Below are 13,506 nucleotides of genomic sequence, written 5' to 3'. Positions count from 1 at the left end.
AGGTGTCAATGAAGGAATTACCCTCAAGATAACAGCAAGAGAGAATCATCACAGCTGCTCAGAAAATGGATGTATGATTACCACTGGACGTATTTCCACTCCACTGCAAAAACTGCCACTCAGTAAAATGTGCAGGGTGGGAAGGGCAATGGAAACTAAAATGCCTACCTGGTACTCATCCCTAAAATATTAGGGATGCTCTGCTGGCCATGACCAGCAGGTAGACAGGGTAGTTTAGTTTCCTTGGCCTCTACCCTAAGATCTTTGTTCTAAGCACTTCCATGATATCTGATAATGGACAGAGAACAGTTGGCTTTCTCATACGTAGTTGTCACGTGTGTGCAGGGATAAGATATGAAGGTACAGTGCCTAGAGATATCAGTACTTTCAGCCATGGGATAATTTCTCCTTAACCTCAGAAGTCTGTCTTTTGCTGAGATGTCAATGGGAAACCAGGTTTGCAGTAGATCAGTGACATTCTGAAGTTCATACTAAACTTTGTCTTCATTCTGGGAATAATAACAGTGGCTAACAATGGATTTCCCTGTGTGAACTGCTTTCCTCTTGCAAATCTCTCCAGCATTTAAATGAAGATACAGTAGCCACTGTTCACGTATTAATCTCCTTGATGACAAAGCCACCTCTTTGTTCTGGTGTCTCTCCTAATACGAGTTACACCACGTAATTTGTATCTAGGATTTGCTTCAATCACGGTCTTACATTCCTGAGACACTGATGTAATGCAGATTGACCAGAAAGATTGGTGTGTGCCAAAGTAACTGTTCCCAAGGTGGAGTATACTGCATACAGCACTATAAATTATCAAATAATGAAGTTCTCCTGTTGTACTTTCAAAGCTTCATCTTAACAGGCTGATTTATGGATGAAATTACTAGAAATATTACCTGATAGTTGCCAAATCTCATCAGTCTTTAACCAATTCCTCATTTGAAGAACTTTAAGCCCAACCTTGCGAACTCCGGCATTGCAGACAATTATCCTAAGACCTAACAGATCTTTGAGACTTCTTGACTCTAAGCCAACTCTTGAGATTTTTTTTGTCTTACTAGCTAACACTTGATAATCTTTCTGGCAATCTGCAGTGATAGCTTAATAAAACGTGCCTGGAAAACAATGGAGTTGTTTTCTGGTGCAGTTATCTCGAAGACCTGGATTATTGTGTGACCAGCAGTGTCACGGTCACTCTAAGGTCCAGATTGGAGCAGTGGTAGTGATCTGAACTTGTAGCTGGGGCAAATTTGCATGGATGGTGTGTAGTTTGTTTGCAGTAAGATTTGACCCCTAACTCACAATATTACTAGAAGGAATGACTGAGAGTGTCAAGATTCTTCTTTTGGTACATGCCCAAGAATTCTGCTTCATCTCTGAAAGGACTTGTCAGATTCATACAACTGCAAATTGGTTCACATTTCACTAAAGGAAAACTAAGAGTCAGCAGTCAGGTTTCTGCCACATGATCTCAGTGATTTAACATAGTATGTTTCTTCTTATTCAGGAGCTGTGAATACAACCCCCCAAAGGCATCAGTCAGGATAAGAAATTACATGAGGAGAAAAATCTGGTATAAGACCAAACTAAACAGTCTCCAGAACTAATACCCTATTAATAGCTTATACTCCACTATTTACCATTGTAAAAAGTAACATAAAAGTCAGCTTTTTCACGTGGTGTTTCTCTCATGACACAGTGATGAAATTAGAGTGTATTTATGACACTAGCTGAACTTCAAGCACGGCTCCATAGCTCGCTCACGTCTAAAGCAGTGACACTTTTGACTGTGCCAGGTCAGGGGACAGACCCAGAGTTCACTGAAGTCAGTGGCAGGCTTTCCACTAAGTTCTGTGTAACTTTGCATTTAGCCCTTGAATGATTTAGCTCTGGGCATTCATATCTGGCAAGCAATGTAAAATATAAATAAGTAAATAGTACCCTTGTAGGTACGTTATATTACCTGAAACTTGGGCATGTTCCAAACTGGCTTCCTAACAGGGGTGTTCAGATGTGTCATAGGGCCTATTTTCCTGTGATAGACTGTTATGAATCATGTCTTTGCTGTGTGCTCATGTCTGGTGGTAATTCTCGATCGGGTTTATATGCAGATGCATGGGGAGCAGCGAGGATGTTTGACTTCTGGAACACTTTGTTTTGACTGTAATTTGGTATCTCAGCTGATGAAAAAACAACTCCTGGCAATGACTAGAGTAAAATCCAACATCTGTTTGCTTTGATTTTATGACAGATTTCCGTATTGCATTTAAGAGCTCACCCTGGAAGTAATGATTGTTCCCAGTGAAGCCTACTCTGTAATCGCAGATGGGGAGCCACTGCTTTGACCTCTCTGCCCAGATATGGTTTGCAGATCTGCTGTCCCTCTTTCTGTTTTTTCCCACAAGGGCTGACTATTTCTGAGATATCTTGAGTAAGAGAGAAGTAAGGAGGAAAAGTGCAAAAAAGACTGAACTGAAGGGTCAAATAATACGAGTAATTCACATAAAACAACTGGGGAAAGAGGAACTGAGTCTAGCTCAAATCATCTATCCATCCAATGACCCTCATAAAACCCAAGGCCTTATTGATAGGACAATACTTGTTCAGAGAGATAGAAAAAAGTCTGCTGTCTGGGATCTAAAGTCCTCGTCTACTTCATATCATTGTGGCAAGGGAATGAGTTAGTCCTGAGATGCATGAGGTTATCAGCATCCTTCTTCAAAGCTTCTCATACCAGTGCAGGAGAAGCATGGCCTTTCGACTGCACTTGTCTCTAAAATAGCTTCCCAAACATTGCTATTAGAGGAGCCATTTCTCCAACCTATTACTCAAGTCATCCCTGATTTCCATAATGGCAGGGCTGACACAGGAGAGCTTCGTACAGCCCTTTATAAAGCCAAGAAAAAAAAAGGGAGGGGGGAGATAAGAGGACATGCAGAATAAGCTGCTTAGCATCTAAAAGAAAAGGGAGAACAGTAATCCAAAAGATGTGCCAAGTAATATACTGCAGTGTCAAGTGGGTGGCCAATTAGAACGAATCAAATCATGGTTGTGATGAGATTAGTGTCATTTACAGGGATCTGATTCAGAGTCCAATGAAGCCAGTGGAAAATCTCTCCCTGACTCGCAGGCCATTGAAACAGGCCCTAATGTTCCTCAGCTTTTTAGTTTAAAGGCACCACTTCCACCCCATGGAACGAGTACGTAACTCCACATGACTCTGTGGTGGGTGAAAATAAGCTACGTTTCTTTCTAGCTCCTTATTATTTTTACTGTTATTCTGTTAGTGAAAAGTAGTATAATTACGTCATATTACTGGTTGTTGAATGAAGCGTGAAGAGGCCAAGAGTTTCAGAAAGATAAAAGCCAAGAGAATTCCATAAAAATATGATGGGGTGCTGTAAAAACTTCCCTACCATGTCAGATGGTCTAATTTGGCATGTGCTTCTGCTGGCAGCACTTAGAGGTGGTCAATCCTTGACAAACTTTCAGCTCTGGTGTTGCATTAAATCCTAGTTGTGGAATTCTGTTTAGCAGCCCAGTGCAAGGAGCCCATTAACCATTATATCCTCCAGAACATTTTTATAAAGCTAATGCGCAAGTGAAAACAAATTTATTTTTCCCCAGTTGTCCTACTAATTCCTTCTGTTTAGTTTTAGCATCATCCAAATGTTTTATGGAGCGGAGTTCTCTCAGGTGCTGATCATAGCCTTGAGCAGGGTTTTTGCTGTTGGTTTTTCTTTGTTTGTTTTTAAGAGGAGACAACAGGAGCATCTATCAGAAACTGCATTTCACATTACAGATGTCTGGTTTGTGATGGGCAGTGTTGTTTCCAACAGTGACAGTTCCCATCAGCTCTGTAACAGTCTTCATGCATCCCTGTCAGTACTGCAGGAGAGCCAGAGTGATTCAGAGGGTGTTTGCATAATTAGGCCCAAGCACAAGCCTTAAGTCACAATTAAACAGCACACGTGCATTTCTATCCCTCTTCTCTGGATGAAATGATTAATATTAGCCATGCAAGTCACAGCAGTGAAACTTGGCTGCCAAAGCAGGGATCTCATTTGAAGTGTTCCCCACCCATTCCCCAACCTGGGCAGGAGTTGATTTTTTCATGGTGAGATACTGAATGATTGATGCCTCTGCCTGTCTGTGGGGTGTTCTCATCCTTCTGCCCTTTTGTTGCCGTAGGTTACATCGAAGCAGCTGTGATCCCTGCAGGTGCCCGACGCATCAGAGTGGTTGAGGATAAACCTGCTCACAGTTTTCTGGGTAAACAGACAAAAAATGTTTTGATTCAAAACTCAGCTCTGTTCTCTGCTAAAATGACCTTTCTCTTAAATGACTTGTAAGATGACAGGTTTGTTGTTGTCTCGAAGTGACTGTGTTGAGTCAGTCTTTGCTTTTGCATCTTGGTTTCATGATATTTGCTTGATGTGATAAAACATGACACTCGCAAGACCCTGTGCAACCTGAAGGACCAGGGAATACATGTATATAGACTGAAGGATTTTTGAACGGCACTTGGAACTGTGTTAAACATAGCTGCTAGGAGCACACAGCACTTTGTAGAGGAGCGGGAAAGAGAACAGTACATTTTAAGAATCAAGCAGCGGAGATGCAGACAGGAGGGCTCCCAGCTCAGACTGGAACAGAGGCAGGACAGGGCATCTAGGTTGCCTGCACCATTTCCTGCGGCTGTGCTCGAGACCTGATCCTGCATTCTGAGGTGGGCTACTTGCAGCCATTAGTCCCTTGCTTCTATTTTCTCAAACCAAACAATGAGTTCAATCTCCTCATTTCTAGTTCTGCATTCCTCTTGGAAGGAACAGATTTCTTCACCTTTTTTTGCTAGGAAACAAAGTTTTAGCCCTGAGTGAGGGTTTGGATATGTATATAAGGTTGTTTTAAGACAGAGTTTATCAGCAAAGTTGTCCAGTTACTAATCATTCTGATTAAGGATTGGAAGGGCATCTGTAAAATGCAATTAGTCAGCTATAGTATACGTCTGTAAGTTTGGTCTTCTGCCTCTGTCTCCAGTGTTAGTGGTGTTTCTCTCCATGTCGGTACTGTGGAATAGATGAAGTGCTTTATCTCCAATCTACTTCCAGGGAAACTAAGTCGTAGGTATGCTAATGCCCTATTACCTTGCATCACTGCAGGAAGTCTGTGGCAAAGCAGGGAATTGAAAGAAGGTTGGCCAGGGCACAGAAGAACACACAACACACTGAAACATCCTTTTCACACTCAGAGCTGCATGGCCATGCATCAGTAGGGGGTTTCTGCTGTCTCTTAAATTCTTTGTGCTGTGGAGCTATGTTTGGAATTCTCCTTTATCCTCTTCTCTTCCCACACCTCCTCCTGTGTTTAATGGATTTTTGCATTTTATAGATACTTGCATTGTCAAACCTAAGCTCTTCTTGATTTTGATGAGCTCGTTACCAAAGCCTTCCCTATCAAACAGTGCTTCAGTGCTTCCACAGCCTGATGTTCTTGTTGCAGTGGTTGGAACAGATGCATGTTCCAGCTGTTGCTTAGCCTGGAAAGTATTAGGTACTGTTCCTCTTGTGCATGTTCTGGTTCTCTCAAAGTGAGCTTCTCAGAGTGGAGACACTGTGAGTTTTTAGGATAGAAAAGCATTCTGAAAGATGGAATTCCTTCCAAGGATAGATCAGTCCTGTTATTAGAAAATCTGACAGGATCACAGAGCTTGTTGCCCTCCCATTTTACAGGTGGGGAAGTTTGTTCGTGGCTATGTTGGAGTCAGCAGCAAAGCTCATACTAGGACTCTTTGTTTCTGATTTCCATGCATTTTCCTTATAATTCTCGCCTTTGCAGCCAAGAGGAGTTGTCAAAATCCAGTAGCAGGATATTGGAAGTTGCTAAAAACATTTACGTACCAATTGTATGTTAGGATTTTGGATCTAGTGCTGCTGGTTCTCTGTCATGAGATGCCATCAAAGCTGACAAAATCACTGGGAAATATGCTTTTATTCTCTTCCATTCAGATTCAGAGGGAAGAAAGAGGAGAAATCATGTCATTCAACTGCCCTTGGGTCAAAATATTGGCATTTCTACTACTACTTGGTAGGAAGCATATATCCCCGCTACTAATGTTTCTACTAATGCTGCAGCCAGCTTGCTGGGAGAGGATTACGCCTACACGTAAGATGTTTGACATAGCAAAGCACTGGTAGAACAATGAGTGCCAGTGTTTCATTGGGCTCTGCATATACTCTGTCTTCTGGAAGCCAAGCTTTTTGTTTGTCTTTGTGGGATTTATGCAGGTTGTCAGGGGCTTGGTCTTTGGCAGATAACTGTAACACTGAGAACCTTATGTGGAGCTAGCCCTTTGTTGTGACCACGTAACCTTGACTTAAGCAGGTATTTCTCCACCAGATGAAGATTAGGATTGTATATATTTGAGAGTGGGACTTGGCCCCTGTGTGAATTCCGTAAAGACAGATAAAAATTCTACAGTTCTTAGACCAAGAATTGAATCAAATAAGTGGTAGTCTGATCACTTGAAAGCTTCTGAATGCTTTCTGCTCTATGTTTCACAATCAGGAGAACAAATCTGAGCTTTCCAGAGTTTTATCTGGAGCACTGGACACAAAGAAAAGATGCCCAATGTCTTGCTAACCTCAGGTGAAGAGTAGCAGCAGGAGTGTTCCAAAAAAAGATGATCAAGGAAACTAAGTTCCAGTCACTCTGATAGCCCGTTAATACGTTGTAAATCCAGGCTTGAGTGTGGAAGGATTTTCTATTTCGATTATGCTGTCAATATTGAGCCCAATCAGGCCCTATTTCAACTCAGAACCGGGTACAGTGCTTTGGAATTGAGCCCAGCATAATTTGGAATCGTTATTCCATGTGCTGGGAGCAGTGCCTGAAGAATTTCCCTCCACCTACAGGCAACCCACGCTGGCTGACTTGGCTGGCTGTAATGCTTAAAAACCACCTTGAACAGGAAATGCCTCGGCAGTGTGTGTCCACAGACTGGGATGCAAGCTGGAGGGACCCAAGGTGGAAATAAAGATCTGACAAGATGCCAGGTTTAGAAATAGATTGGTCAGTTCTTGTCTTTGAGCCAACAAATAAGGAAGTTATGGGTTGTTGCTGCAGTTCTTTTTCATGCTCTTCTGTCATACAGCTTTGAGCCAGGAAACAGCTTAGATATGTACGAGTGAATGCTTGCTACCACCTAAATGCACCCACGGTGGGGAGAAAGAAAAGAGCGGTGCTTTGCTGCCCTAGTTGAGGCATGGGGTCCCAGGAGAGCTACAAATATTCAGTAAGTAAAAGGTTGTATTCAGCACAGTGCATTGCTACCTAGGCGGAGCCAGGCCTACAGTAGTTGTTTGTGACAACAGCCAATGGAGAAATAGAAGTACTCTGAGTCTGAGAGATGTGGGATTTCTGTGGCTGAATTGATCCCTACTGATGGAGCATTTGCATGGAGTGAAGACAAACAGTGGTGAACACACTGGTACAGATACTGTGCACAGTCTCCAGTGTATCTCCTACAATTCTCAGGAAGTACCTTTTGGGCTCTTTCCTTCTACTCAGTCATCTGGGGAACAGTGCCTGCAGCAATCAAAATCAAGCCTTTCTCAGAAGAGAGATCCACAAATATTAAACACTTTTCTTTTTATCAGCAAGCTGCCTTCCTTTGATGAGCTAGAGCCAAAGCATAGTTTGTTATTCAAGCTCTCATATGCTCTTGTGAGCATGTGCTGTGATATTTTTACTAGTCAGCCATACTGCTGTGGAGATAGTTATATCTCATCCACAGCTTTGATTTGTCATGTTCACGGCTCCTCAAGTCCAGTGTGATGGCTGCTTTGATCAGCCTGGAAGCCAGTAGGCTTTGGCAGAGGAAAACAATCCTTCTTTGGAATTTTGTCTGAAGTTTGCAGAAGGCATTTTGTAGATTGGAGAACAAAGCAGGATAGAAGTAAGCTGCAGAGAGGGTTGTATTGCTGTAGCATGCAAGTACCAGGACATCATTATACTCATTTCTTAACCTGCAGAGCAGTGGGCTGTGTGCGTGCTGCTTGTTGGGAAGGAACCATGGAAAGTCTTGACCCTTGCTAGGAGTTGTTTGGGAGAAATCAAGCTGACTTGGCTATTAAGTATGACAGGGATCATTTTAATAGGACAGATGACAATGCTCACGTGCCTGGGAAACATGTATGTGTGCTATACTTGGAACAACATGAAGAAGCTGAGATGGTTCCTCATTCTGAAGTCACTTCAGGTGTCTGCTCTTACTTTTGGTAGCAATGTTCAGGAAGTCCCTTACAGGGAAAACTAACAGGGATTTCCGTCCTCTTAAATGTCATTTGAGGAAGGCCCCTCATGTCTTAAGAGAGTCTTCATTGTAGGAGCTATATAAAAGATGTTAAAAAAGGCCAACTGGAATAAAAGGAAGGACCATTGGTAGAATGGTCTAGTATCACTGCTAACACTCCCTGTAGTAAATAAGACCAAACTCATAATTCAGGTGTGTTGTGCATTGGACAAGAAGTCCAGTTCCTGGTCTTCTAAGCATAATAGGGAATTATACGTAGCCTGTGTACAGCTGGAAGGATTTGCTGGCTTTGGATACTTGATGCAAAGGGATGACAATGGGAGATTTTCCTATTGCCATTTGAAAAGGCTTTAAATCAGCTCCTCTTACCTCTTGACAATATACTCAGTGAAATGAATGCCAAAGTTGTATTTTTTTGCTGGAAGAGAATAAAATAGACTTGAAATGCTGGAGGTTAAGAAAACACTATTTTAAAGGCTTAGCCAAAGGACACAGTTAACCTTGAACTAAGGAAGCCCAGTAACTGAAAAACACACAGACTATTCTATCTGGTGTCACAGCAAATTCGATCATAGTATGTGGATTTCCACAACGGACACTGGGACTTTCTCTCTGTTGCAGGATGGTCTGCCAATTTTCTCTTCCCTCAATGCATCACACAGACATCTGAATAACTCTGCTTCCATTGTAATGTAGATAACACAGAAATCCCTAAATGAACTTGCACTGACGACTCACAGTAATATTATGTCCATATGGCTGGACACGCTCCGTTGAGTGTTTAGAGAATATCAGTGTTGCTGATGCAGTAGGTTGTTCTGGAAGAAAGGACACAATACTGCAAGTACCTTTCCTTTTCAGTATTCATCTTACAGGGCTTCCTTTGTTGTCCTTACTGATGCACAGAGACACTTCTTCTTTCACGTCTAGCAATTTGGTCTATATGTCCAAATTTATGGTACTGTCCATTTTTCTAAGATTAAAATCTAAATTGCGAGATTTGAGAATAATGCATAAAGTGATTTAAGTGTTATTTTTCAATATACAAGGTACAGCAGCCATGTTCATTTTATGCATATGTGTGTGTGCTTACTTGTGTAACATTTTGACTAATAATGAGGTTATTCCAGCAAGACTTATGGCTCTAAGTAATTGTTCTTTAATTATGCTGTCTGTTCCCAATCTGTATTCTGCTTTGCTTGGGTAAGGAAAATGGGTCAGTAAGTTTTGCACTTTCCTAGCCACTTCTGCTTTGCAGTTCTTGCTTGTTAATACAGTGCTGTAGTATTTTAGTCATACTTGTAATTTGGTTTTAAATCTTCACTGAAAATCAAAGAAAAGTGCCTATCTTGTGCAAGCTTTCCTTTGCCAAGGACTGTGTATGTAACCTAATTCAACAGCATGCCATGGATGTGTGTGTTTTTCAGGCAAGCTCCTGAAACAGATCCAGTAGTAGAAGAGTTGTTCCACTTAGTTCTAAATTAGCATTTTTTTTTCTAAGGACAGGGGTAATTATCCTTTCTTAATTTTCCTTTGTAAACTGCTGCTGCACGCTTTTTCCCCCGTCACTTGAAATTTTCTAGCAGTGCAATAGCACAGAGAATGCCTTGAAGTTTTGAAGATGGATAACTTTGCTTCTTTGGAAAACAGAACTTAACAATTCCAAGTAGTAAAACCTTAGCAATACCAGTTTATATGACATTATTGTTACCTAATGGCGATATTAATGTAATTAGAGATGCCTTCTTCAACTGACATACAGAATATACCCAAGTTAATAACCTTACCGTTAATTGGCTAAAATTATACTTAGTTTTTCTTTTAAACTAGTGTCTCTTACAAAGCTACTGCATCTTGCACTTTAGGAGGGCTGAGAAAGAAGCTCAGCCCTTAGTCAATATAGTCAATCGGTAGGCTATATTGTAGTCATTGATTTGCTTTCATTTCATTCCATGATATCTGATTCTTTCCAGCTTTAAAAGATTCCAGTAAGAGATCCATTAACAGCGACTGGAAAATTGAGCTTCCTGGTGAGTTTCAGATCGCAGGCACTACTGTCCGATACGTGCGAAGGGGTCTGTGGGAGAAAATCTCTGCCAAAGGACCAACTAAAATACCACTGCACTTGATGGTAACTTTCTATCCTTTGTTTGTGTTTCTTAAGTCATGCAACCTAAAGGGTTCATATCCTAGCTGAAAGTTAAATTTTCATTGTTTACTCATTAGAGTTTCTTAGAGATACGCTGTAGTGTTTCTCCTTGAATTCTTTTGCAGTGTTGGAAGGTCTAGAGAAACCCAGTTCACTACTAAAAAAAAAACTGGAACTCCATTCTGGAAGAACATACAGTGTCCCAGTACACTCGTCTCCAGTACAGAGCATTCCTGTAATGTGTCAGACAACGTGACAGATCCATTCTACAGAACATAGGTTTACAAGAGTCTTCTTTACTTCATGGACACACCCAGACACAGACAGTTATTTACCAAAATTCCTCCTTAGCTGATGCCAGAGCATATTCATTCAAGGCCAGGCTGGATGGGGCTTTGAGCAGCCTGGTCTAGAGGGAGGTGTCCCTGCCTATAGCATGGGGGTTGGTACTAGAGGACCTTAAAGGTCCCTTCCAACCCAAACCATTGTATGTTTCTATAATATTCTGTATTTTTAAACTCATTGTTGCTCTAACAGAAAAGATGTATGTTTTGCATATAGAGATGATAGGTGTGAATTTGTAGTGACGTTGCACACAGAAATGTTCCTTCTTTTCTTTATATATATATATATATTCTTATTTGATGCGTTTTAGGCTGTTTTTGAAAGTTTTACTGATGTCCTTCTGTTAACCTGATCTGTCATTTTATAAACACTCTTATAGCTGCTGCATGAGAACATGAGTCAGAAGTCCACAGGGGTGAGAAGAACAGGAGTGTAGTCCCTGTCCTGTTACTAGTGGGTGATGGTGTGACTCGTGGGCCAGACCCTTAATGTTTCAGTCTGTAAATAGCTGTAATAATGCCTGTCTCACATGTGTTACTAGTTGAAAATTTGCATAAAGCATCTCAGTTTCAAGAGAGAGTTTTGTGTACAAACATAGAATATTTTAATGTTTGCGTTGTTTCCAGTGACTTTATTATCCAGTTACATTTTTCTGTATATTGTTTCTTTTCTTCGCATCTTTTTGTCATTTGTTCAATGAATGCTGACTTCAAATGCTGCTAAATATCAGAAATCTCTTCCTTTCTTCACTGGATTTGTTTAGAATCACTAGCATTCATCATAAAATATCTCACAGCCCAGTTTGAAAAAATATCTTGTACTTGCAAGATCTTCCTAACCTCATGTAAGAAAGAGGTACTGTTCCTGAAGATTCTGTGCAGGATTTCTTTGCCAGCTCTAGAAAGTTTCCAGAGCATTGCTTGGTTGAGGCATATTGCAGTAAAACCTGGTACCAATTTTTTCAAACTTCAGCATCAGTAGATTTCTATTTTTAAAGAAATGCTGTTTCCCTTTCACAAAGGAGTAAGTAAACAACGTAGGAAATTAGTGATTAAGAGGTTCTCTGTATCGTTTTCAGGTGCAGACTTGCATTTTCAGCAGATATGAGCAGAGGAAACTTTCCTTTTTCATCTTTCCTCCTGAAATGATTAAAAAGGAGGAACGTAAAAGTTACCAGACCATTAAGAAAAAATACATGGCTTAAAATCACTGCCAGTCATAAACAAAGCACGCGTGAAGTCTTTGCTTCAGATCAGATATTAATCTTTTCCTTGATATATGGTAGTGGGTTTCATTCTTTCAACACAAGAATGACAGGATGGTTACCACTTACCTCTAAATAGAAAACTGTTGTTCAAACAGTGGTGGAATACACTGGCCTGACAAAGAGCCAGAAGCTTCAGTCAGTCCATTGTGACCTGCATTTGAAACCAATTATACACACATACACACACACCAATTATATGTGGCTACAGAATTGCATTAAATTGATTTCATATGGGCTTTTAGATTCACTAGTCTTGCTCCCATATTGAGATAATAAGGATTTCTTTTTAGGAGTTGGTTTTTAATACTTGAGGCATTTCTCCAAGTGCATTGCTGTAAGTATATTTCTTGGAGAAATTAATGTTTGTGTAGCTAGGCTTGTGCTAGATCTCCTTTTGGCAACGGAGGACAACCAGACACTCCCAAAGCATATAGATGCTTTAGACAAGGCTGATTGATCAATTCTGTAGAACAAGCTGTTTGTATCTTGTGCACTTAAAGAAAGCCAGAGCAGTACTTGAGTTCTCTGCTGCTGACTGCCTGATAGTTAGGTTTGTGGAGAAAATAAAAATGCATTCACCTTTGTAATGATGCCTGGATTCTACCTTGGCATTCAGTTCTGGTAGTAAGGCTCCCTCCATAGCTGAAGTAAAATCTTATATTTGTTCCCCACGTTTTATTGAAGGTATTCTTTTGGAGTGGAGTTTTGCATTGAGCAGAGCAGCTCACAAATGCTGAGTTTGAGTTGCCCCACAGTGTTCACTGCACAGACCTCCGGGATGCCAGTGCCTGCAAACTGAACCCCTTATTTCAGCCTATATGGTGTTGGGGTTTGTTGTCGTTGTTCTTAAATGGAACTTCTGACAACTTTCGTGAAATTATTAGTAAAGTAGCAGCGACTTCTGCCAATCTTAATGGGAAGCAAAGATTGTTGGGATAAAATAGCATTTGCAACTGTGCTTTTTTTTAATTGGGCAGCTGCTCTGTTCGCTTATGACAGCATTACTTAAAATATCTTCTTTAGTAAGATTCTGCTCCTATTTCAGTAGGTGCCAAGAGCCAACAGAATTTACCTCCCTAATGCTACTGAGATTGTGAGATAATTATTATAGGCTAGTCTGAAGCCACTGCATCAGCATCCCAGCAGTACTTCTGTCATATTTGTATTAGTGTGATAATTCAGATTTTGTAGGACTCATACTGCTTTTTGGGTGTCTTCAAGTGATTTCTGACTTAAGCCAGTGGAAATGGGAGCCAAATGAAGCTCAATGTGTAAATCAGAACGGGACCAGACCTGTCATTTACCCGTGGAGAAAAGTTAAGCATTTTTCTCCATTCCTCTGCAGTTCTTAATAGTGATTTTCAGAGTAATAATACTGGAGACATACATCACAGGTGACTCCATGGCAAGTAATCAGCTTGC

The 13,506-nt window shown here is 40.9% G+C and overlaps 1 protein-coding gene across 7 annotated transcripts in view; it reads left to right on the top strand.

Moving 5' to 3' along the window:
- Nucleotides 1–13,506, top strand: part of ADAMTS17 (ADAM metallopeptidase with thrombospondin type 1 motif 17) — a 178,505-nt gene that overhangs the window by 123,744 nt on the left and 41,255 nt on the right. For all 7 annotated transcript variants that reach the window (XM_021406968.1, XM_021406969.1, XM_021406967.1 and 4 more), the window contains 2 exons: nt 4,201–4,281; nt 10,297–10,454. In XM_021406968.1, coding sequence (XP_021262643.1) covers nt 4,201–4,281; nt 10,297–10,454 — 239 coding nt within the window. The remainder of the gene's footprint in view (nt 1–4,200; nt 4,282–10,296; nt 10,455–13,506) is intronic.

Source organism: Numida meleagris, chromosome 9 (assembly GCF_002078875.1).
Source record: "Numida meleagris isolate 19003 breed g44 Domestic line chromosome 9, NumMel1.0, whole genome shotgun sequence".
Classification (NCBI taxonomy): domain Eukaryota; kingdom Metazoa; phylum Chordata; class Aves; order Galliformes; family Numididae; genus Numida; species Numida meleagris.
The sequence above is the reverse complement of the archived record's forward strand: the minus strand, read 5'-3'. Positions and strand labels throughout refer to the sequence as shown.